The 22,974-nt window shown below is 39.2% G+C and overlaps 1 protein-coding gene across 30 annotated transcripts in view; it reads right to left on the reverse strand.

Moving 5' to 3' along the window:
* EPB41L3 (erythrocyte membrane protein band 4.1 like 3) overlaps window positions 1-22,974 on the reverse strand; it is a 198,123-nt gene that overhangs the window by 38,873 nt on the left and 136,276 nt on the right. For all 30 annotated transcript variants that reach the window (XM_073331510.1, XM_073331503.1, XM_073331501.1 and 27 more), the window contains 6 exons: window positions 14,908-15,012; window positions 12,508-12,550; window positions 8,053-8,128; window positions 6,707-6,925; window positions 6,312-6,399; window positions 1,790-1,942 (listed from right to left, as the gene is read on the reverse strand). In XM_073331510.1, coding sequence (XP_073187611.1) covers window positions 1,790-1,942; window positions 6,312-6,399; window positions 6,707-6,925; window positions 8,053-8,128; window positions 12,508-12,550; window positions 14,908-15,012 — 684 coding nt within the window. The remainder of the gene's footprint in view (window positions 1-1,789; window positions 1,943-6,311; window positions 6,400-6,706; window positions 6,926-8,052; window positions 8,129-12,507; window positions 12,551-14,907; window positions 15,013-22,974) is intronic.

Consider the following 22,974-nt stretch of genomic DNA (forward strand, 5'->3'; position numbering starts at 1 on the left):
GGTCGACTTACCATGGTAGTGTAGACATAGCCTAAGTTGTGCTACTGCTCTAATTCCCTGGGCCTTTCCTGTGGCCCCATGCCATCTTCACCCTTACCTCAGGGCCTTGTCCTGATGGAGTCCCCGCAACCAGCTCAGGGCTCCTCACCCTCCCTGGCTTCTGGCAGCACTACCTCATCCAAGATCCTGCAGCTCCCTCAGCCAGCACACACCATGTACACTCCTCCAATTCTAGCAAGGAACTGAACCTCACTCTTGCCCTGCAGCTCTTCTTATACTGACCCACTGGGCCCTGATTGGCTGCTTCCTACACAGCCGCTCTAGGCAGTCTGGAGGACCTCTCTATTGTCCTTTTCTGGGGTGGAGTGTGGCAGGGCCACAAAGCCTCCAGCAGCGGGCCTCAAGGCCTAGTCCACCCCATCACAACATCCCAAAATTATGTTTGCTTTTTTTGCAACAGTGTTACACTGCTGACTCACATTTAGCTTGTGATCCACTATGACCCCCTGATCCCTTTCTGCAGTACTCCTTCATAGTCAGTCATTTCCCATTTTGTACATGTGCAACTGATTGTTCCTTCGTAAGTGAGGTACTTTGCATTTGTCCTTATTGAATTTCACCCTATTTACTTCAGACCATTTCTCCAGTTTGTCTAGATACAGTTTCAAATTCATTTTCTCTACCTATATAGCTTCATTACCCGTATGTACATATCTGCACATCTCTACAAATATATACACATACATTCTCCTGATTCCTGTCTTGAAATCCCGGCTTGGGTGGTGATGGAATAGTTTGTTAGGACTCCGAATGAGGAGTGAGAGTTTATTGATTAAGATGGCTGCTCTATGCATTGTAGTACAGAACAGACTTTTTAAGAAAGGACTTGGGAGATTTAGGAGAAAGATTTATGTGGTTAGTGCCTCTCAACTATTTGTTGCTCTAATGTTTTAACAACTTAACCGCAATGAGAAAACATTTGGATTTTCTGACAGTAGCCTGAGGTTAGAGAGTCCCCTGAGACTGATTTGGGTTTCAGAGACCACTAGGATTAAGGAGGTATATAGGAAAGGAACCAGTGTTAGTAAATGAGAGTGGGAAGCGTTTGGCTAATCTATCTCTATGGATATGAATACCTTCAGAAGCAAATGAGAAGGGCAGGTCACTGAAAGGGTTTGTGGTGGATGCTATGCATCCAGTCAAACCACCAGAGGGCACTCTTCGTACAATAGTTCATAACATCTTCAGGCACTTCAGAAGATGAAGTGCTGTAGATCTGAAACGACTAACATTCTTATGTACCAATATTACTGATGGATAGATATTTGATTTCATTGATTTAGTATTCCAGGATATCTGTAAAGCTCTGAATGTGTGGCCTATGTGCTCCTCTGATTGGGAAGGGCAAACAGATCCCAGATTAAACCATGTATAATCTCTGACCAGCTACAGTGATAAGCACCCAATAAATAAGTGTATTTACTAATATTTTATCAACATATTTTTCATATTCACAAAATATTTATTACGAGGTATATGAGAGTGTTATCTTTAAATGAAACAGGACAAATTCATCCTTCGTGTAATTTCATGACCCAGAATGTATTTTAGACATATTTTAAATAAGGGGTTTGCCTAATCTTTCCTAAGAAAGGGAAAAAAATTCAATACATCTTAATTTAGATGAAGAGTATTGCTACAAACTTGTGAACAATGGCAAACAAACCAGTCCATGATGTCACAAGGTATTCTGAATAAATTTCTAGTGTATGTGTCAGGATCTGCTTACCTCTCCTGGTCGGATTTTGATGTAGAAGTTGTTCCTCTTGTATGAAATTTTCAGAACCTTTGGCCAAGCAAATCTATTTATCCTGAGTCTGTCTCGATATATTAAAAGACCACTGGCACAAACCCCTAACATGATTTCAACTCCTTCAGAATCCTGAAAAAGTAAGCAACATAGTTTGTTGATTTCTTCTCTCCTTTTCCAAAGTTCCATAGTTTTTATATGTCATGTTCTTATTTGAGCTACATATTTAAACTGTGTTTGCTGTGGTGACTCACCAGGTAACCTTATTTAATTACTATTCATATCTATACAAACAGCTGTAAGGTGCCATATTTAACGACATCATATACAAAGAAGATGATTTTACTGAATGATAAAAACTTATCTGAAAGACTCCAAAAAGGAAAAAAAGATAGCATAAGAGGTTTAACTATATTGATAATTGCTTTATTAAACAGTATTACCTCCCTAATGCCATAAGCACAACCATGAGACCTGGAGTGACAAGGGGCATTTCTTTACTATCCTGTTTACTATATCCCTTATCATCAAGATTGTTGGTCTTGTGCAGTTTCACATCTAGTTCTTCCCAAGGTTACTTATTTATGTAGTTGTACCTATGCCCAATACTCTTCCTTCCTCATTTCTCTGCCAGTGTAAATGAATAAATAAATAGAAAAAAAAAAGAAAAGAAAAAGAAGGAAGCATTTATAATGGAATGGATCCTTAAAGCTTATAGAGCTTGTGCTCTCACTCATTTTGCCTGAGAAACCAGGCTGCAGTTCACATTTCTCAGGATTTTAAGGAGGTGTCAAAAGCACCTGTCAAGGTTCCTCCCCCACTCTGAACTCTAGGGTACAGATGTGGGGACCTGTATGAAAAACCTCCTAAGCTTATCTTTACCAGCTTAGGTCAAGACTTCCCCAAGGTACAAAATATTCCACCCGTTGTCCTTGGATTGGCCGCTACCACCACCAAACTAATACTGGTTACTGGGGAAGAGCTGTTTGGACGCGTCTTTCCCCCCAAAATACTTCCCAAAACCTTGTACCCCACTTCCTGGACAAGGTTTGGTAAAAAGCCTCACCAATTTGCCTAGGTGACTACAGACCCAGACCCTTGGATCTTAAGAACAATGAACAATCCTCCCAACACTTGCACCCCCCCCTTTCCTGGGAAATGTTGGATAAAAAGCCTCACCAATTTGGATAGGTGACCACAGACCCAAACCCTTGGATCTGAGAACAATGAAAAAGCATTCAGTTTTCTTACAAGAAGACTTTTAATAAAAATAGGAGTAAATAGAAATAAAGAAATCCCCCCTGTAAAATCAGGATGGTAGATACCTTACAGGGTACTTAGATTCAAAACATAGAGAACCCCTCTAGGCAAAACCTTAAGTTAAAAAAAGATACACAGACAGAAATAGTTATTCTATTCAGCACAGTTCTTTTCTCAGCCATTTAAAGAAATCATAATCTAACACGTACCTAGCTAGATTACTTACTAAAAGTTCTAAGACTCCATTCCTGGTCTATCCCCGGCAAAGACAGAATATAGACAGACAGACAGACCCTTTGTTTCTCTCCCTCCTCCCAGCTTTTGAAAGTATCTTGTCTCCTCATTGGTCATTTTGGTCAGGTGCCAGCGAGGTTACCTTTAGCTTCTTAACCCTTTACAGGTGAGAGGAGCTTTCCCCTGGCCAGGAGGGATTTCAAAGGGGTTTACCCTTCCCTTTATATTTATGACAGCATCCCTTTAGAAATCTTACAAAATAGTCTAAAAAACGATCTTTGCCATTTACTATTACAGATGAATGCAGCTGGAGATTTGTCAAGGATTCATTTCTCATTATATTTGTGTCATCTAGCTTATTAACTGCCATCGGAAACAAAAAGGTTATCACTTTAAGCTTGGAGGCTTTTTTAAAAACTATTTTAAGTTAACAGCAATCTGACAACAGAACTTACAAAACGTTCATACTATGACAGTCATAAAATGAGTGAATTGGTTTCCTTTAGTCCTCTAGCAAATCATCTTTTAAAGATATACTGAAAATCTGGCTCATTTTAAGGTGAACCAAAAGACCAGATGCATAGTTAATTTAGATGTAAAGGACATGCACAATCTGAAAATTCTACTGCAATTCAAAAATTGCTTATGCGGAACTTTCTTAAGGTTAGATATACAGCAAAGAACTAGACAGTGTATAAAACGTATTGCACCGTGAATGAGAGATCAATAAGAGATACAACAATAATGTGCGAGGGGCCCTCAAAGGGGAATGACACCTGAATAAAACTAGATTTCAGTGTTGGGATGTACCATCCAAAAATAAAATTTAGTGTCTGCAGTGTATTTCAATTTTTCATTTTTCTAAGAACAAAGAAATGTTTTAACATACTGAGACAGATTTAAATAAAAATAATAAAAAAAAGGCTTGAGGTCCATATGCAAAATGCACACACAATGTCTCAGATGCAAGGGACTATTTCACATTTCCTGTTTAAGAAAAGATTTCTTTCCTGAACTTTAACTTTTGTACTAGTTATAACTGCATTCAGGCCCAGATCCTGCCACCTCTATTCCCCAAAGAGTCCTGCTGATTTAAATGGCTGTACTTGAGGAAGAAGGTATTACTCAATGTGAGTGGCAGATTCTGGCTCTTAGTATATGGGTGAAGAGACTATTCAAGGCAGCTCTAAAGAGCAGCAAGGTCATAGCCACATTGGAGAATACATTACAAATACTTGTACAGTTTTGCATATGTAGGCGACTTACATAATTAACATCAAAATATTAATTCCCATTTATAAACACAACTGTCAGTCCAGTTTTCAAGGAGAGCACTTAATCAAGGAACAGAATACTTAACTTAGTGATTGTTTGCAGCCTTCAGCTCATTGATGCATCTTTTATGATGATATCTTTTCTAGTAAGCACCCCCTAGTTCCTAGATAGTAAGCAGCTTTGATATAAATACACATCAACTTTACTGAAAGTTTTGCCCTGATCCTTTTTGTTTTTCATACTCTGTCAGATAAAACTGGGTAACTAGGTCTTTGTGGCACAGAATAGGTTACTCCAATAGTTGTACTCTTCTAGTTACCAGCATTTCTCCAGCATTACATGATTCTTTTGATAGAATAACTAGGCCCTATTGCAAAGTAACTAACTTTTGGTGTCAAAGACCAAAACATATTTTGCACAAAAACTCACAAATGTTCTTTGTTGATCTCCCTCTGAGGGATGGAGGATGATAAAATGCTACAAAGAAAGGAGTGAAATTTCCTATTCCAGTTCTAGCTTTGCTGCAAATGTGCCTCAAGATTTTGTGCATACATGCAAAAGACAAGAAAAGCAACAGCATGCCTATTGGGAGAATGCTGTCCACTGAGCCATAGTCAGCATTTTTGTTTTCAGTGTAGGCAATTAATAGACTACGAAGGATTACCTTGAATTCTGTAATACACATATACAGTTCCTACGAAATGCCTCATGCACATGGATGAAGGCCCTTTCAAGATCCAAGCAGCATATTTATCTCAACTGTTGAAAGGATCTGATGCAGAATGAAAATGGCTCTACAGTAATTTGACCCTTCATCAAAAATGTGATGCTCTTCCAAAGCTCTGGCTCTTTCATCCAGCATCAATTTGCCAAGGACATTTACTGACTTCACTCTATAGTTGCTGGAATCTATTAATCTTTTTCTGAATAGTGAAACAGAAAAATTAAAAAATAACCCTCCCACAAGACTACAAAATGACTGGAGATCTCTCATCAACCACACTGAGTGAGTACCTCTTGATCTGTGAATGTACCTAAGCTAGCTGATGATTTTAGAGACAGTTTCATCATGGGAGATTGATTCCAAGAGTTCCTAATCATTGGGCTAACTGAAACAAATACACTTCTTTCAATGAGAGCTAACCGTCAGTCCCTTTATCACTACCAATCTGATTAAGTTCCATTATGGTTAACAAAGTGCTTCAAAGTACTTTTGTAGTGTTAGAAGTGATCCGTTTGTCTAGCTAAAACACCATAATTGACTTTATTAAATTGGAAAATTCACCTGAATGAAACGACAATTGATCATTGTCTGGATGTCTTCTGATACAAATTCATGCATATTTTTCAAACCAATCCAGTCAATAGCTTTGAGGCTCATTACATTAACTGTTTCTTAGATCACGGCTTTCAAAAAAGATTTGTTTAATCAGCTTGACAGACTTTTTGAAACGTGTATCAACAATTGATGGAACTGGAATCAATTAGTTAAATTCTGCAACAACTACACAATGTAGCTGTGTTTACATCATGACACACTAATCACTTTGGGCCTATTTCTGCCACCTCTACTTTCCTTGAGTAGTTACTTAATCTCCAAGTTTTTCCACTGAAATCAGTAAGAAAAATTAAATCAACAGGATCTTGTGAAATAACATACTAGTCAAGCTGAGAAGGGGTATAGAAATGGGCCCATAATATGAAACAAATAGTTTTTAATTGTAGTCCAAACCTTGGCATGATGTAGATCCACTCCATACATAGACAGTTTTTTGGCATTCTCCAAGAAATGCATCTCAGCGTCTGCAGGTGTCATTCCCCTGAAGAAAAAAGTCATTATTAGTGTCAGTTTTGAGCAAGCATCATATGGAATAAACTTCAGTACATGGGAAACACATTCTGTCAGAATTTAGCTAAAAGCCATTACACACTTTACATCATTATCTTCCATGCTAAAGAACATTTTTTTTTGCTAGCAAAACAGTCTCACTCCTTCAAAAGACCTGTACAGAACTGTTAGTTCCCTAAAAATAACACTTTCCAGCAGATTCTAATATTTCACATGGAGGATGCTCAAGCTCCAAAGTTGAGTGGAAGCTGGATTTTACTTTCAGGTCCGCTGCTCACCTGTGGCTCTTGTGCAGCTCAATTACTTTGTCTTCCAGTTCTTTAGTATGATTTGGTGCAAACCGGAATTCACTGACATAATCACTTCCATATTCATCAGGATCATAATCTCCAAGTTCTGACTGAACAGTATAGGACCCCAAAAGAGCAAGAGTAACAAAAGAACAAGGCAGCCGTCCAGACACTATGTCATCTCTTAGCTGCAAGCAGAGGTAGTACCTACAATAAATAAAAGCAAGAGTTTATAGGAGTTCTTCCAGCACTTTTAGAAAAGTGATGTGGGTCAATCATTAGTAAGAATTTCTGGGTTCTTTCCCTGACTCTGCCACTGACAGTCCCTGGGCAAAACACCCAATTTATGCCCAAGTTCCTCCACGTGTAAAACTGGGATAAATGTTTGCCTATGTAACAAATGAGTCCTAACTCTTAAATAACTAATCTTTGAAAAGCACTTTGAGATCCATTGATGAAATAGGCCACTCTCTGTGTTTTATAACTATAGTATAAGTCAGGGGTTCTCAACCTCTCTCTTTCTGAGGCCCCCCCAACATGCTATAAAAACTCCCCGGCTCAGCTGTGCTGCAACAACTGGTTTTCTGCATAGAAAAGCCAAGGCCAGTGTTAGGAGATAGCAAGCAGGGCAATTCCCTGGGGCCCCACACCACAGTAGGCATTACGAAGCTAAGTTGCTCAGGCTTCGGCTTCAACGCCGGGTTGTGGGGCTCGAGGCCCCAGGCTGCGGTCCCACGTGGCGGAATTTGGCTTTCTGCCCTGGGCCCCAGAGAGTCTAATGCCAGCCATACTTGGTGGACTCCCTGAAATCTGCTCATGGTCCCAAAGGGGTCCCGGACCCTGGTTGAGAACCACTGGTATAAGTTACAGAGAAAATTCCCCATTAGATATTAACTATACTAAGGTATCTACTGTCACGCAGATATCCTGAGCAATTCATCTTATTTGATTTATAATTTTCTGTAATAAGCACTTTAGAAATAACAGTTAATTGATTAGCTAAAAAGCAAAAACAACAAATTACTACTTCCCAAAAAGGCAGCTATGCTGCTAAAAATGATCCCATTAATCATGCAATGTGAGGGCCCGATGGAAGAAACCGAAAATAGTTTCAGAGGAACTAGAAAGGAAGGGTGGTTTAGTGGCTAAGGCACAGAACAGAGAGAGAAAATCCTGACCGTACCACAGATTTACAGCAAGACCTTGAGCAAATTGCTTAATCTCTGCATCTGAGTCCACATCTGAAAAATGGGGGATCATAAGTCTTCCTTTCTCCCACCCTTTGCCTGTATGTTTAAAAGCACTTTTGGAAAGGTATTTATTGTTTCAAATACCTGGTAATATCTTCAGACAGCTGGGAAGGATCTGGAGGGTAAAATTTCACATTAAAGGAGAACTGCCAAGCACCACCTGAAAAAAACCCACAAGTTCAGTGAAATTGCCTACACAAGTAAAAATGAAGATGTTCACACTGTTAAGTTACTAGCAATCTAAAAGATAAATTAGGAAATATTCCAGTCAAATACTCAGTAATGACAGGATTTATATTCTTCTTCTTGTATGCAATATTAAGATACCTTCCTGCTTTTCACAATTACAGTTTTAGGCCTACAGTTCTTTTCTTGCACAGTGAACCGTCATTTATTTCTAGAAAATTTAGCAAGAAAAGAGTCTGTTTACTGAGATTAGATATATTAAAAAGTAGCCTATAGAAATAAAATAAAAAGAAAACAAAACGTGGAGATAAGCATTGGAAACACCACAGGCTAAAAATGAAAATGAGCTTTAAATATGTGACCACAATTATGTGCAAAATAGATAATTCTATCTGTCTATAAACCCCCATTCAGCAGTGTCTGACTGCTGTCTTAGCACACACTCTGTCTCTTTAGCTGGCATAAATTATCATATAGACAAAATTGCAAGGACAAATTTAGAGGCCATTACTGAAAAAAAATGGACCCAAATTTTTAACACTAGGGAAACATTAGTAATTGTAGTACTTTGGATAACTCATGTCAGTCACCAATTTAGGTCACAGGCAATAACTTTACACATCTTATAAGACATTTTTAATAGGACCTTACTTTTCAGTACTATAGATAAAAAAATACCAAGAACATTCCAAAAAAGTAGGGAAAATTTAAGGGGATAAGGATTCCTAGAAGATAAAACGGATGTCTCATGTTTAATAAATGGCACAGGTAAAAAAGCCAAATGCTTGGCTAACTAGCAAAACCAACAAACAACAAAACAACCAACCTTCTCCCCCACTTCTGGTACAGCCTACCAGCAACCAAGATTCTGTTGCATTAATTACATAGCTCTTCACCTATACTACTCCTACAGAGACCCTCTATTAGTTGATCACCCCCCTACACACAATCAATATGTGAGGTGACATTACTGCGGGAATTGAGAAATGGACATCAAGATGCTTCTATTTTCTAAAATATGGTAACCTATTAAAATACAGCACTGAACTGAAAAATACACTTTAAAAAATATGCCCAACAGACTTGTATAGGGATAGCTCAGTGGTTTGAGCATCAGTGGTTTGAGCATTGGCCTGCTAAACCCAGGGTTGTGAGTTCAACCCTTGAGGGGGCCATTTAGCGATCTGGGGCAAAAACTGGGGATTGGTCCTGCTTTGAGCAGGGGGTTGGACTAGATGACATCCTGAGGTCCCTTCCAACCCTGATATTCTATAATGATGGTTACAGATTTTTTGTGGCTACTATGTGAAAAAGAACTCCTCTTTATAAACTCTACAAAGTACTCTTTCATGCTAGCACAACTAACAGGTATTTTGCACTGTCTAAATTGTGATGAACATATGTTTTGAAGGTGTGTCAACTTCTACTACTGGATGTTATGCTGGATAGAAGAAAGGAAGTGTTAATGTTGACTATATTGCAAATGCTACTTTTAAATTGCCTTAAAATTCCATAAGTTTTCTTGATCATGTATTTGGGACTGTTTGTTTAGGGCCTACAATGAGATCTGTGTGGTTCATTACTTGCCTTATGCAGAAGGCCCCATTGACTTCAGGGCCTTCAGATCTTTAGCCGTACAGATCTCATTGCAGGATCAGCGGCCTTAATTTATTGAATCTATCTGAGAGCACAGATTGCGTATGCTAAAAGAGGATGAAATTTAATACTGAGGAAGATAGTCCCAAATCCTCTGTGAAATTTTTGGATACACGCCCTCTTTTGAGAAAGAGGAGAGAGAGAAGATCCCTTTGACAAACAAGAAATAAATTTAAATCCGTATTGTGTGCCTTGGGAGTACGATTCTGTAAGAAAAAAAAGTATAACAGGCCTGATTCTCCTCCGCTTATGCTGGTTTCAATCAAGAATAACTCTATTGAAGTCAATGCTTTTAAACTGGTGTGAGGAGAATCAGACCCAGAAACTCTGTAAACAGTGTTGGCCAAATTCTTTTCTCAAATACTGGCTTGGATTTCCTCCTGCCTGCAGTGGAACTGAGAACTCTTAAAAGCAGAAATTTGTCCTATATTCTCATTAGTATTCAATACGATTATGGTTTTAATCATTCATGAAATATATAACTTGTAAGATAGTTTTATTATTCCAAAGTTCTTAACAGAATTATCCGAACCAAGCAAATTAACACTGTCATCTATGACAACTCTAACTGTTCCCAGTGTCAACCGTAGGACTAGACGTTCCTGCCCTGGTTAGTCTCTTGCTGTCACAATCTTTCATTGCCTAGCTCTTAGATATGACACACATTAAAAACATTGCCATCAACTGTAAGTAGTTGGACTCCTTTAACTGCATCAACGATCTACATAACTTATCAAAGTCTACAGCACTTTCTTTTCCTGTGATAACTTTTCAGTATCCTATTAAAAATAACACAATGGAACACAGATTTTAATTATTTTTCATTACACATCATTTTTAGATAGTATATATAACATCTAGGATAGTTTGGAAAAGGTGAAGTTAAAGTATTTTTCGTAATGATTAAGGGAAATTTTCCACACAAAGTTTAAATTAAACCTTTGAATCTTGAAATCGCATCCTACTATTTTAGGGCCTGATCCTAGAAACACAAACTACCAGATGTAATTGCTTGTAAATGCTAGGATGCTGAACGTGATTATTTATAAGGTGTGTGGAGGAGAATAGTGAAGTTTTCTTGGCAAAATAAAAATCACATTTATTAACATTACAAATAGCTATTGGAGGAAAAGAAAGGTAGGTCACATTTTGAGCCTAGTAGCCTTGACACAGGGTCCCTTCAAGACATTTTTGGATTACTAACACAGCATACAGCTAAATTTAACAACTGAGCCTTTTAAAATATTCACATGAAGCAGCAAATTGATTCTCCTTGTGAAGCAGTAAATCATCTTAGGAACAAAGTTCATGTTATTGGAGAAATGCAGGAACGAGATAAAAATGTTTTGGGTAGAGGGATATCTGTACTAACACAGTTACGTGTTTTGGTATGTGAGACCAGCAGTTCTCCCAGACATGACCCAAATGACAGTAATTCAAAGAAAACAATTTATATCTTGTGACCCAGGCCCCAAAGATTATATTGCTTAATGCTCAGTTTAGACTTTTCCTTCTCTGTAAATGTCAAGTTGTTTTTAGCAATGAGACATTTATATTTCATGATCCTGACCAACTGATTTTGTTAGAGGGTAAAAAGAAGATGAAGAAAAACGTCCAACAATTCTTCTACAGACTCAGAAACAGACCTGAACAAATAATATGAAACTTAACATTTGAGATGGGGCTTCATGATAAAAATGATGTTTTCTCTTGAAGAGGGAGTGCAGTATTCATGGAGACATCTCCAACTACCTGCGGCTCCCTGCATGCCTTCCCCATACAGTACCAGTCCTTGAGGCTAGGGAGGGTAAGGTTGGAGCTCAGGCCTGCAAGTGATTGGTAGGTTTGCACCCCACTGGTCATTCTAATTGGTAACTCAGGCCCAAGGGGTGAGGGCATTTAAAGAACCACATGCTTGGGTAAGGAATATTCCTGCTCCACAGGCTGCCAGCCAGAGAGCTTCTCCTGCAGTGATCCACCCCTACACACTATAACTGTCTGGACTGGAATCTCCCACTGAGGCAATATGTTATTTATGGCTCAGTTGAGTGGAGTTCAATTGTCTTTGTCCTCCACTCTTTTTGGGTCTCTGTGCCTTACAGCAGGTTAGACAAATTGTCACATTTGGAGTCAGGTTGTCCTCCACTTCCCTGCTTGATCCAGCAGAGTCCTGATATAATTATAAACATGTGTTTTGGTGTAGGCAGATGATGTAGGTGGATGGGTAGCAATCTGTTATGGTGAGAAGTATTTATGATGTTTTTTGGCTCTTTTAAGGGGGATATTATTTTTAATGTCCGTAAGGCCCCCAGAACCCTGGACGAGATAATAGCAGGTATATGGTGTGGGGCACTTCCAGTGAAGTGTCTAATTTCTCTCAGAAAGAGATGGCCATGTTACTGCTGCTTTATATAAAGTCACTTAGATTGGCAATATGTTCTCTCAAACTGGGAAAGTGTGTTAATGTGAAATTCCTTGTATGAGTATGTAAGACTTTTCTCACACCATTTATTACATGCAAACAATGTGGAATGCCAGGGAACGCAGCATTTCCAACTGTATACAAAGCAGTGTAAAGTTATTTTTCAATCAATGTTTTAATTTTGTTCAAAAGTATTTCATATTATCAACACTGCTCTCCATATTAAAACATTTCCCAGATCTCCTCACACAGACACATGATTAATTACAACTTACTTCGGATCTGCTTTTTGATTTCCTTTGCAGGGTCCAACCAGTTCTGAAAAGACATTTTTTTTTAATTTGACTAAAAATACAGTGAAAATTATTTTTAAAACATTGATATTAATAGCACTGAAATGAGACAAAATAATGTTAAATGTGTTCAGTGGCCTTTTAAAAACTCAGCAGCAGATGCCATGTTTGTTGGCTAAATTAACTTCTTGCTCCATCTCTCTCCTTTGGAATACTGTCACTACAGCAATTATTTTACGTTAACACATTTATTTGATTCCTTAGAGGGTTTCGTTGTTGTCGTAAGAACTTCTTAGATCACAGGAACCTGCAGATTAGCTTAGAACACAGGCATCCTGTGACAGCATGTCCACTGACCTTTCATTAACACACCAGGAGGCTCTTGTTTGCTTAAACCTTGAAAGGCTGGAGGGACTGAAGAGTCTGGCCCTGCTTAGGTACATAAAGAGGAGGAAGGGGACATGAGCCTCTCCTCTATTTGTGCCCCAGTGGAGGAATCAGGCTCTAATCCATTGAGGAGTGCAGATACTGTCTCTTGCTAGAATTTCTACCAGTGCTAGCTACCCAAAAGGGTGAGGTGGCCTGTGCAGTGCCATCATCAGCAGAGCTTGTGAGGTGTATGAGAGAACTGTACAATACAGCTGTTGAAAGGATGGGGGAACTGCCACTGCAGTGCATCCTCTCTGGCAGTCAAGGAGGAATTATGGCTGCATCACAATTCCGCTTGGGATATCTTACTTCAGCATAGTATCGCTAACCATTTCAGCAGGCAGCATGGTTTAAAATCCACAGTCTGGACTGCTTTGTACCTGTTTTTCTCTCTCAGATATTGGGAGGTTATGTCCCTGGCCTTCAGCATTGTCTTAACCAACACAAATTAATATTTAATATGCATATAGTTCATAACAAAAACAGTTTGTTAATCCCCTAGGAAAAATTCCACTTTCTCCAAGGAAAGATAAACAAATATAGCAAACCCCAAAACCAAACAAACCCCAGAACAACCCTTGCACCTAACCCCCTCCCCCCCCCCAGCCCTTAAGCTGGCAGCGGCCCAGAATCAATTAGTCAGTACTCCAAGGTATGAGGCTACAAGAGTATAATATGCCACTATAATTAACCTCAGGGTTTCTTTTTAAAGCCCTGTTTTCACATACTTGTAACTCAGGTAACTCAGATGGAAAAATGTGATGTGAATTCTTATACATCATAAAGATCTTCAGCCTGGAAGACGTTTTTTCTGTGTTGTGTGTGGGTGGGGTGGGGGGAAGGGAGATGAACAAGCTGTTTTTACATTGTAAAATATAAAAATATATGTAGAAATAAAAAATTAACTATTGCTCTGAGACTATCATGTACCTGTTTTTAAAATTAATTATTGACTTATTCTAGCCACTGTTATGAAGTAACTTGAGATCTATAAATGTTAAACATCATTATTATTAATTATCTGACAGGATCTCTAAATACACACTTATTTTGGCCCCACTTCAGGAAAGCATGACTGTTCAGGGAAGTACTTAAGCACATGCTTACCTTGAGCTTTAACTTAAAGTACATACTTAAGTGCTTTCTTGAATCAAGATGTGACCAAGGACCTGCTTAATTCCTTTTTGCATCAGTACCAAAATCCTCATTTTAAAAAGTCCACAAATATAGAAAGCAAGGGTTCTCACTAAGACAGAAAACCACCACATACTTATATGAAAACCTGTTAGGGGACTCTTTTATAACATACATTTTAACCAAGACATATCAAAAGGGAGTTAACAAAATACTTTAAAGAAACATTTAGAGGGTTCTCTGATGCTCCTGCGTGTACAATGTACATGTTGTATGGATCTTAGATCATCGTATCCCAGTAGTAATTGAGCAATAATGCTCAGGTAAAGATAACGTGAGTCTTGAAAGGGAATTAGCAGCAATAGTGAATCAACTTCTGCCTGTCTGTGTCACAACCTTAACATTAAATAAACCGTTTTTAGTGTTAAATATATTTATGGATGTAAATCTGACTTTCAAGGCAGTATTGGAACAAACCATACTAGAAAGGGAAAAGCTACACGATTAACTTCTCTTACATCATAAATAACCAAGGTAGAAGGAAGACAGGAGAATATTGTTCCTGTTCTTGGGAGGCACAAACAATTAAAATGGCATTTCATAGATGACATTAAATAAGGATGCATCCTTTGGGAGGAAAAACTAAAACATCAGTTCTGGATTGTAGGTAACTGATCACCAGGAAAAAAAATCTGATGGCTGCATTTCTTATCCCATGCAAACTCAAGATCAATGCCAGTTAGCAAGATTCCAGTACTGTTGATTTTCTTTCTACTTCCTTTTAAATCAAGAAAACCCTAACTGAAGTGTCTTTTTTACCTTTTGGTTTTCCATGTCTCTGTACGTTAGCCCAAAGTAGTCTTTTTCCAAGAGATTCAGATGCTCACATACTTTGTCAAACAATATTTGACCTCTGGAACGTTTCTATGGAAAACAAAAGAACAATTTCATCAATTTCAAGGTACAGCAACATTTAAATAAACCCTCTTGAGCATAATAAAGTTGCGAAACCAATACTGATTTATCTTAACCTACACACCTTTCAAAAACCATTGATTTGGAACTGTACAAAATCTGCTGAACGGGGCTAATTTGCCTCCTGCAAAAATTCAGGTCTCAATGTGGAGTTAAAAATAAATCAATAGATGTAACATTCAAGGGGTAGCTTAGAAGGTTTCTTCTATCTCACCAATACTGGCACTTAATATATTCTGAGCTTATACTGCAGTAGAACTATAGCCTTCTCTATATGCATCAGTAGTAACAAACATTGGTCCCAAATACGCACCTAAGTGGGTTTGAAACCTGTGGATGATGGAGCAAAGGCATTTGTGTGGATTGAAGTCCCCTCACCCCCTTCCCCCCCCATGAAGTCCTTCTTTTATGTTTACACATTGGGGGGGGGGGCTGATCCTGCACCCACAAAATTCAACAGAAAAACTCCAATTACCATCATTGGGAGCTGGACTGGGTTAAGAAAGTGAAAGAGCAGGATTCTCCAGAATCCCACTGACATTTCTCAGCCCAGACCTCCCCTATGAGAGGATAGTTAGTTTTTTATGCTCATTTAGGACCCGGCTATCTGCTAAGATTGTACCAGTTGTGGTGATGGTTTTGTTATATGAGCATATGCCCCTTACAAAGTACCAGTAGACTGAGTCCAAGAGAGCCATGAGTTTATAGCAACTTTCAAAAGCTGTAATTCTGAGCCAGATAAAACTGGTGACCTGGAGGCGAACAGTTTCTATTAATAAACGAACAGCTGAAGTAAAACTGTTACAATAGTGAGTGATATTACAGTTCAACAGGCAACACTGCTAGGAGCACGAAACCTAAGTCAATCAATTCTAAGGTTTATCAATGAGTATTTTATTTATCAATGAATATTTAAGCTGTATTACGCTGCGTGAGAGCCAGATTCTCGGAGGCACTGAAGTGTCCCCTGTAAACTGTTGAGCACCTGCACTTCCCATTGAGACTAATGGGAGTGGTAAATATTCCACACATAGCAGGAGATGCTCAGCAAATTTTGGGCTGGAAGTTAAGAACTCAAATTATTTCCTACTCTAAGCATAAGGTTTACAAGGCAAAAGACCCCTTTTTATAATCTGCCTGTGTGGCAATGCAATACTCGTTAGTTATGCCTTGTTAGGTTATTTAGTCATATCTAAAGTTCATACTACACAGAATTCAAGCAGCATGCTGACCATCATTTCATCATGTGTTACATATCCCCCAAAGCTAGACCCTTTGCAGAATCTTCTTATATTAAGCATGAATACCTCTGTTTCTTTGATTCTGTGTGTATATATACACACATATATATGCACACACAACTTTTTAGTTTAACATAAATATAAGCGGAACAGTTTCATTATCAGTAAAATTCAACAATTATATGAGCAGAATAGTAATACTCTAGTACTTGTTGACTTTATTTCATTAGTTCATTATTTTAATGAAAATAAAGAGCACTGTAGATATTATTATTTCAGTCTACTTTGTATGACAGTAAATTGTGTTTTGAGTAACACGGAGTAAATCCATTACAGTCTGTCACTCCACGAAAGCTGGCCATTTAAAGTCTCAAACTGTTTTAGATTTGTTTTAAGTAAATCAAACAAATAAATGAATGTGAATGAATGCTATTGTGCAATTCACCGCAAAGTGTTTGAGAAAACATTTTGGAAATGGTAAGAGTAGTTGCACATTAACAACAACAAAGTAACACTTTACACTTACTTGACATTTTCTTCTTAAGATCTCAGGGCACTTTAAAAAGGTAGGAAAAAATTATTCCTGATGGGGAAATGAGACACACAACTGCTAAAGTGACTTGTCCAAGATTCCACAGGAAATCTGCAACAGAGTAGGGCATAGACCACAGGGCCAAGCTCCATAGCTAGTGTAAATTGGCGTAACTCCATTTACTACAATGGAACTATGCCTTCCTATGCCAGCTGAGGATGTAGCCCCAGGGCATTGTACTAGTCACTTGCTTTAAACACTAGATTAAATGAAGTGCTTGGCTATATAGACACTATTGCTGTAGACTTTCAAACAAATATTTATCCTCCAGCCAACAGATCCACTCTCCTAAACCCCAGAATTCAACAGATAATAGAAGTTGGCTGGTTTTCTTTTTAAGCTTTATACAGCTTTTTAATTACATCCAAAAGACAGAACCTACTACTGAGAAGAAAGGAAATCAAGACTTTCTAGCAGAAATCTGACAACTATTTGGTTTAAAACAGTAGACCACACCAGGTTTTCCCCACACTGTTGTTTTACTTTTTAATATCAATCTAAATGACGAGATCTCTGAATGGGAGTAAGTGGTGGATTTAAATCTACAAAAATCTTTGTCTTAAGAAAAATAATACGACACAACTGTTACATTTACATGTATTTGCATTATGACAGCTCAGTGTCCTGTCATTTAAAAGTCATGCAAAGTGTCAAGGCTGATTCCCCACTCTGGCACTTTGAGTGCAGAAGGCGGCGGCCCGCAAGGATTCTAAAAATTAATATTGGCCACTCCAAGCTAGTATTAAACTCCCAAGGTTACAGCTTTTCTCTGACCTTGGATTGGTAGATGCTGCCACCACTGAAGTGCAGAACCCCTCTGAGAGCCCAGGTAGGTGCACTTGGGAATTCTTTCCTGTGGGGTACCCCCAAACCCTTTCACCCCCCCTCCGGGGAAGAGCTGAGAAAAGAAAAAGAAGGAAATCAGCGGTTGTCCTCAGCTAATTAAACAACATGTGCACAAACCTCTTAAGACAAAAATCCTAATCTGTTCTTAAAAAAGGTAAATTTTATTAATAAAAAAAGAAAGAAAACATATTAGGGAACTCAGGCTATTGCTAGATTTTAAAAGAGCAATACAAGGGATAAGCACCAAGAACAGCTTTCTTGAGGTTCAGTTTAAAGGTTACAAGCAAAACAAAACAAAAGCACCTGGGGTTAGCACAGAGGAATCTAGAAGCCATAAAGAAATAAAAAGAGATAAACCTAATCACGTCTTTCTAGACATTCCCTGATCTATTTACATATCTGGGGTTTCAAATAAATAGTTGCTAGGTATGATACCGAGGATTTTTCATACCTGGCCCCCAGCTTCTTACAGCACAGCTGTTGCCCTGCCCCTCTCCAGCCGGTAGAGCCACAGACAGACAGACAGACAAAAGGGGAGTCTTTGTTCAATTTTAAAAAGTTTTAGCCTTCCCATTGGCTCTTTTGGCCAGACGCCCACTCACTTCCTTTTACCTATGCATCACAGTGAGACTTTTTAACCTTTTACAGGTAGAGCAATTAGAGAACAGCTACTAAGAGGGATTTTATAGCTACTGGCTGGCTGGGTGTCCATAAAAGGGAGCTACCCCCTCCCCCCTTCATTTATCACACAAGGTCAAAACTGAAGCTGTTTCAGCTGGAGGATCCATGCATTTGCAGCTTTGACAAATAGTACAGAGCAGCTGCAAGTTAAGGTGTTTTAAAGAAGACGTGTGTGAATGGAAATTGCCTTTAATGTGTAGCTCCACTGTACAATAAGCATAAAAATAAGGCAGCTAAGTACAATTAAAGACCAAATGTGATCTCTAATCACTTTTCTTACTGAAGTGTCACCCAAAAGGCCCGATCAGGGTCCCACTGTGCTCAGTGGGCATAGGTGATGAAGGTAAGAGCAAAAAGTCTGGCTAGCTGTGTGCAAAACTGGATGGTTCATGTTTTAGCTGTTATAAAATGTCCTCTACTTTCTCTAGCCCTTTTCCGTGCAGATACCCTATACTTACTCAGGAAATCTCCACAGCATTGTAGCTCCATCGAACAGAATATGGCAAAATCAGCTTCTTGTTACTATGGCAGCTGCTAAAAAGGATGCTGTGATGAGGAGGTGGTTAAGAGAGGCGCCTTGCTGGGATGAAATTCCTACCTTCCCATCACATCAGTGCCTGTTGGTATCAGGATAGATGAGCTTCATATGTCAAACCCTTCCATTGCCGCAATCAGATCTTAACAAGTTGCTGTAAATTATCTCACACTATATGTCTGGGTACTTATATGGCCCTTGTTATACAGTCTATGAATGAGTTCTGGAAGAGGTGCTACCACCTATATCAGAGACCTCCTGCTGCAAACAGCAAGAAAAGAGAAAAGCAGACACATGCTTCCCACCCACAAGCCACAGTCAAAGAATTTGTGCAGATTTGCATAACTGTTCATATATTTGCACAAATTCCTGTGTACATTAGGGCTGGCCATAAAACAAGACCTCCGTTTAATAAAAAATGTTGAGCTTTTGAAATCTGTTTTTGTTCCACACAGGAATGAAAACAAGACCTTTCAGACTTTTCTTTAAAAAAAATAAAACAAAAAAAAACCAAATCCCCAGACACGAGAGAGACACACTCCAGAATAGTCAAGGGGTTATGCACTCAACTGGAATGTGGGAGACCCAGGTTCAAATCCCTGTCTGATTCAGAGTTGGGAGATGAACTTGGGTCTCCCACTGCAGGTGACTGCCCTAACTACCAGGCAGGCCACATACCTTCACCCCTCCTCTCTTCCTCCTTGTCCCCCCATACCATGGGCCTGAGAAACCTCCCTGATGAAAACATCATTGTAACAGATACATTTCCATCAAAAGTTTCAGTGTCAACAAATTGGCATTTTCTATTGGAAAAAAACATTTCACTGATAAATTCCCAACTAGTTCTAGCACACAAACACCATTAGACGTGTGCGCCTTCCCATTTGAAAATTATACTAATGTGGTGAGATAACTGCATATATAGATAGGACACAGTGTTTTAGTTATGTGCCATGTATCAATGAACAAATAAATAAATAAAACAAACAAAACTTCCAGGCCATTATTAATTAATATTATTTTGCAGTGCCCAAAGGTGTGCTAGGCACATTACAGCAGAGATAAGACATGTTCCTGCCCCTTAAGAGGGATAACAAACAGGAGGAGAAGAGAGAGGAGGAAGGACAGTGGGTACAACAACAAGATCGCAGAGCTTCTCCGTTTATGCCATAATATTTCTAATATGATTCCTATCATCTGTTCCCTGGTGACAAGCCTTAAGAAGTAAAGTAATGGGGGAACAACTGTCTGTTAGTAAGACTCATAACTTAATTTTCTCAATGCCAAAAGTGTCAGGTCATTCTCAACAATCTGTACTGATGTGCTTAGCAGAATCAGAATGAGATCTTAAGTCCGTACACTGGAAAATCATGGATCAAAAAAGATATATTCCAATTTCCCTGTCTGCAAAAAGTTCTAGCCTCTAGAACTTTTGCTCTCTAATCCAAGAGAGCACCCTAAACAATTCAAACATAACAGCACCCTCCTCAACAAATTCTCAAATGCATTTTAAACATGAAAGGGATTAAATGAGACGTGACCATTAGAAGTCACAGAAAAATATTTGCTTAGAATTAGTTTGAGAGTGACTGAGTGAGCAAAAGAGTGTATGAGAAATCTAGATTTGGATAATATAAAGTAGGAGAGAAGTTGTGAAGTAAAAAGGTAACTCTTCAGAATTGTAGTTCCAGGTCTATTTAAAAAAACATACACATACTCTGCTCTCTGAATTCACACAAAACCCACAATTCTCACTGACCTGGGAACCAGAAAAGGCAGTAAATTGGTCAAGTTTCTTAGTAGAAAGGGCTAAAAGCAGTAGACTTGGCAGGTCCACACTTGTCAGTGATTCCCATATGCAAGGGAGAGGAGGAGATGTCTCTTTTCTTTGTTACCCCCTTTTCTATTCTTGGATCTGTACCTTTCCCTCTTCAAGCTCCCCCAACTGGCTTCTGCAGATCCTACCATGATAGATAGCCTACCTCTCCCACTCTGTTCCTTTTTCCTATCCTACTTCAGCAATCCCTACCCACCGCTTCACCTCCCTTCTCCCTGGTCACTCTAGCTTCCCTCCTTACCCCTCTCCAGTTCCCTCTTCTCCTGACTGCTTCTCCTCTTTCTCCCATTGTTTAAGAGCATCCCCAGCAGTCACAACCCACCTGACCCTTCTCCCCTTCCCTGTCCCATGAACACACTCCCTATGTGTCTCCTAGCCACCGATTTCTTCAGCCCCACAATACCGAAAAGAAAGGCTGGAGTGAAGGGACTAACAGTATGAAAAATAATGGCATAATATCCTTGTTAGTGAAACAAATTTATATTCTCTAGATACATGTCCACTTGGAAGAAGTTATAGAGGTCTGAAATTCTCTTCAGCCTCTCATACCACAGTATTCATCCAAGCCATTACAGATACACACACACTTCCACGCCTCACATTTCAGCAATAAAATATGAGACTGAAGTAACATGTTACTCATCAGACATGAATGAGAAGCCTGAAAATTAAACACTTCAGCCTAGCATTGTATGGATAACAGGCTTACATCAGGCCAAGTATTCTCACTTGTTAACAGTAGGGTACAATTATCGATGTTTCCTAGAGCAGGGAAATAAGGAGGAAGTTTTTGTTCACTTATGCATTAAACACATGAACTGAATTGTATTTGAGAAGATGAAAGGACATAACGTGACACAGAAGAAAAAGCTTTTGTATATTCTTTTGTTCCTTACAGATTATGCCATTCTAGTCACCAAAATAAGCATTGTGAATTATTCTCATCAAACTTACACTAGAAAAGCGTTTTTTATTATAAATCTATGAATCAATGACATCAGGGTTGAATGTTATTTGTTTAGGGTAACATCCATCTTGTGCTAGTTTCTTTCCAGGAAATTGACATGGGGACAGTGAGTATTGAACCTATCAATGCACAGGTGGCCAAGTTAAGACTTTGCAAAAGATAGATATTCTGAAGATGAGAGGTACAAGAGGCCCCCAGGAAGCTAACCAAACTTTCTGTTCTAGCTGAGAATTCTAGCAATAGTTGCTGCATTGTTAGGGCACTTAGAGTAAAACCAATTCATATTCCCTCTTCTAAAATACATGGAATCTGATCCTTCAACACGTTTCTCTTTATCCTTGTCCCACTATCTAATCTTCTTCCAGATTCTGGCTTACGCCATGGTATTGAATCTCTTTCTGGGGGAGTGAAACATGTTGAGCACAGATTCCTACTACAGTTTTTCACTCAACCCTTGTGCTACAGCAACTGGGCTGTCAAACCAAAAGTTACTGAATTGTGACAAGATCCTGCATCTTAGTGGAAGTCTACTGAGGATGGACAACAAACAGAATGGTGGTCCACTGCCTCCAGCAGTAAGAGATGCCATCGTCTCGTTGGTCATGCTGGTGCTGCGAGGATCACAGAAAATTTCTCTCTTCAAAATTTAGGAGGACTTAAGGTATAATAATGGGACTGGTGAGAGGGCAAAAATGTAGCCAGGCAAAGAGCAGACTGAGTGCCCTCTCTCAGTTGCACTGAAAAGGTCAGGCTGAGATGGCAGGGAGCTCCTAATTCTGAGAGCCAAGATGCCGCTTTAACTTCTGTCCCTGGCATAGGGCGCATGGGACAGGCATGGCATAGCGTAGCGTAATGTACTCCATCATGCTCCTTTCCCTTCCTTCCCAGATACATCCCCTATGGGGTGGGGATGTGTGGCAGGCACGGGACCTGCGTCTACAAACTTTATGCCAGTGGGAAGTGCCCCAACATTGGCACAGTTAGCTTTGTCATGCCTCACCTTGTCCTTGCCCTCCTCTGGCAGTCTACTATTAGTGTGGAGAGCATGGGTCTGCATAGATGCCATCTCTGCTAGCTTTATCCCAGAGGGAAGTTCCCCTATGTCAGGGGAATTTCATGCTGGCCATTTGCATTCAGAATTCATCCCTATAAATTCACACACCATTCATATTTGTATCTACATGTGTGTGCGTACAGTTACTTAAGAGTGAA

The sequence above is a fragment of the Lepidochelys kempii genome, chromosome 2 (assembly GCF_965140265.1).
Source record: "Lepidochelys kempii isolate rLepKem1 chromosome 2, rLepKem1.hap2, whole genome shotgun sequence".
NCBI lineage: Eukaryota > Metazoa > Chordata > Testudines > Cheloniidae > Lepidochelys > Lepidochelys kempii.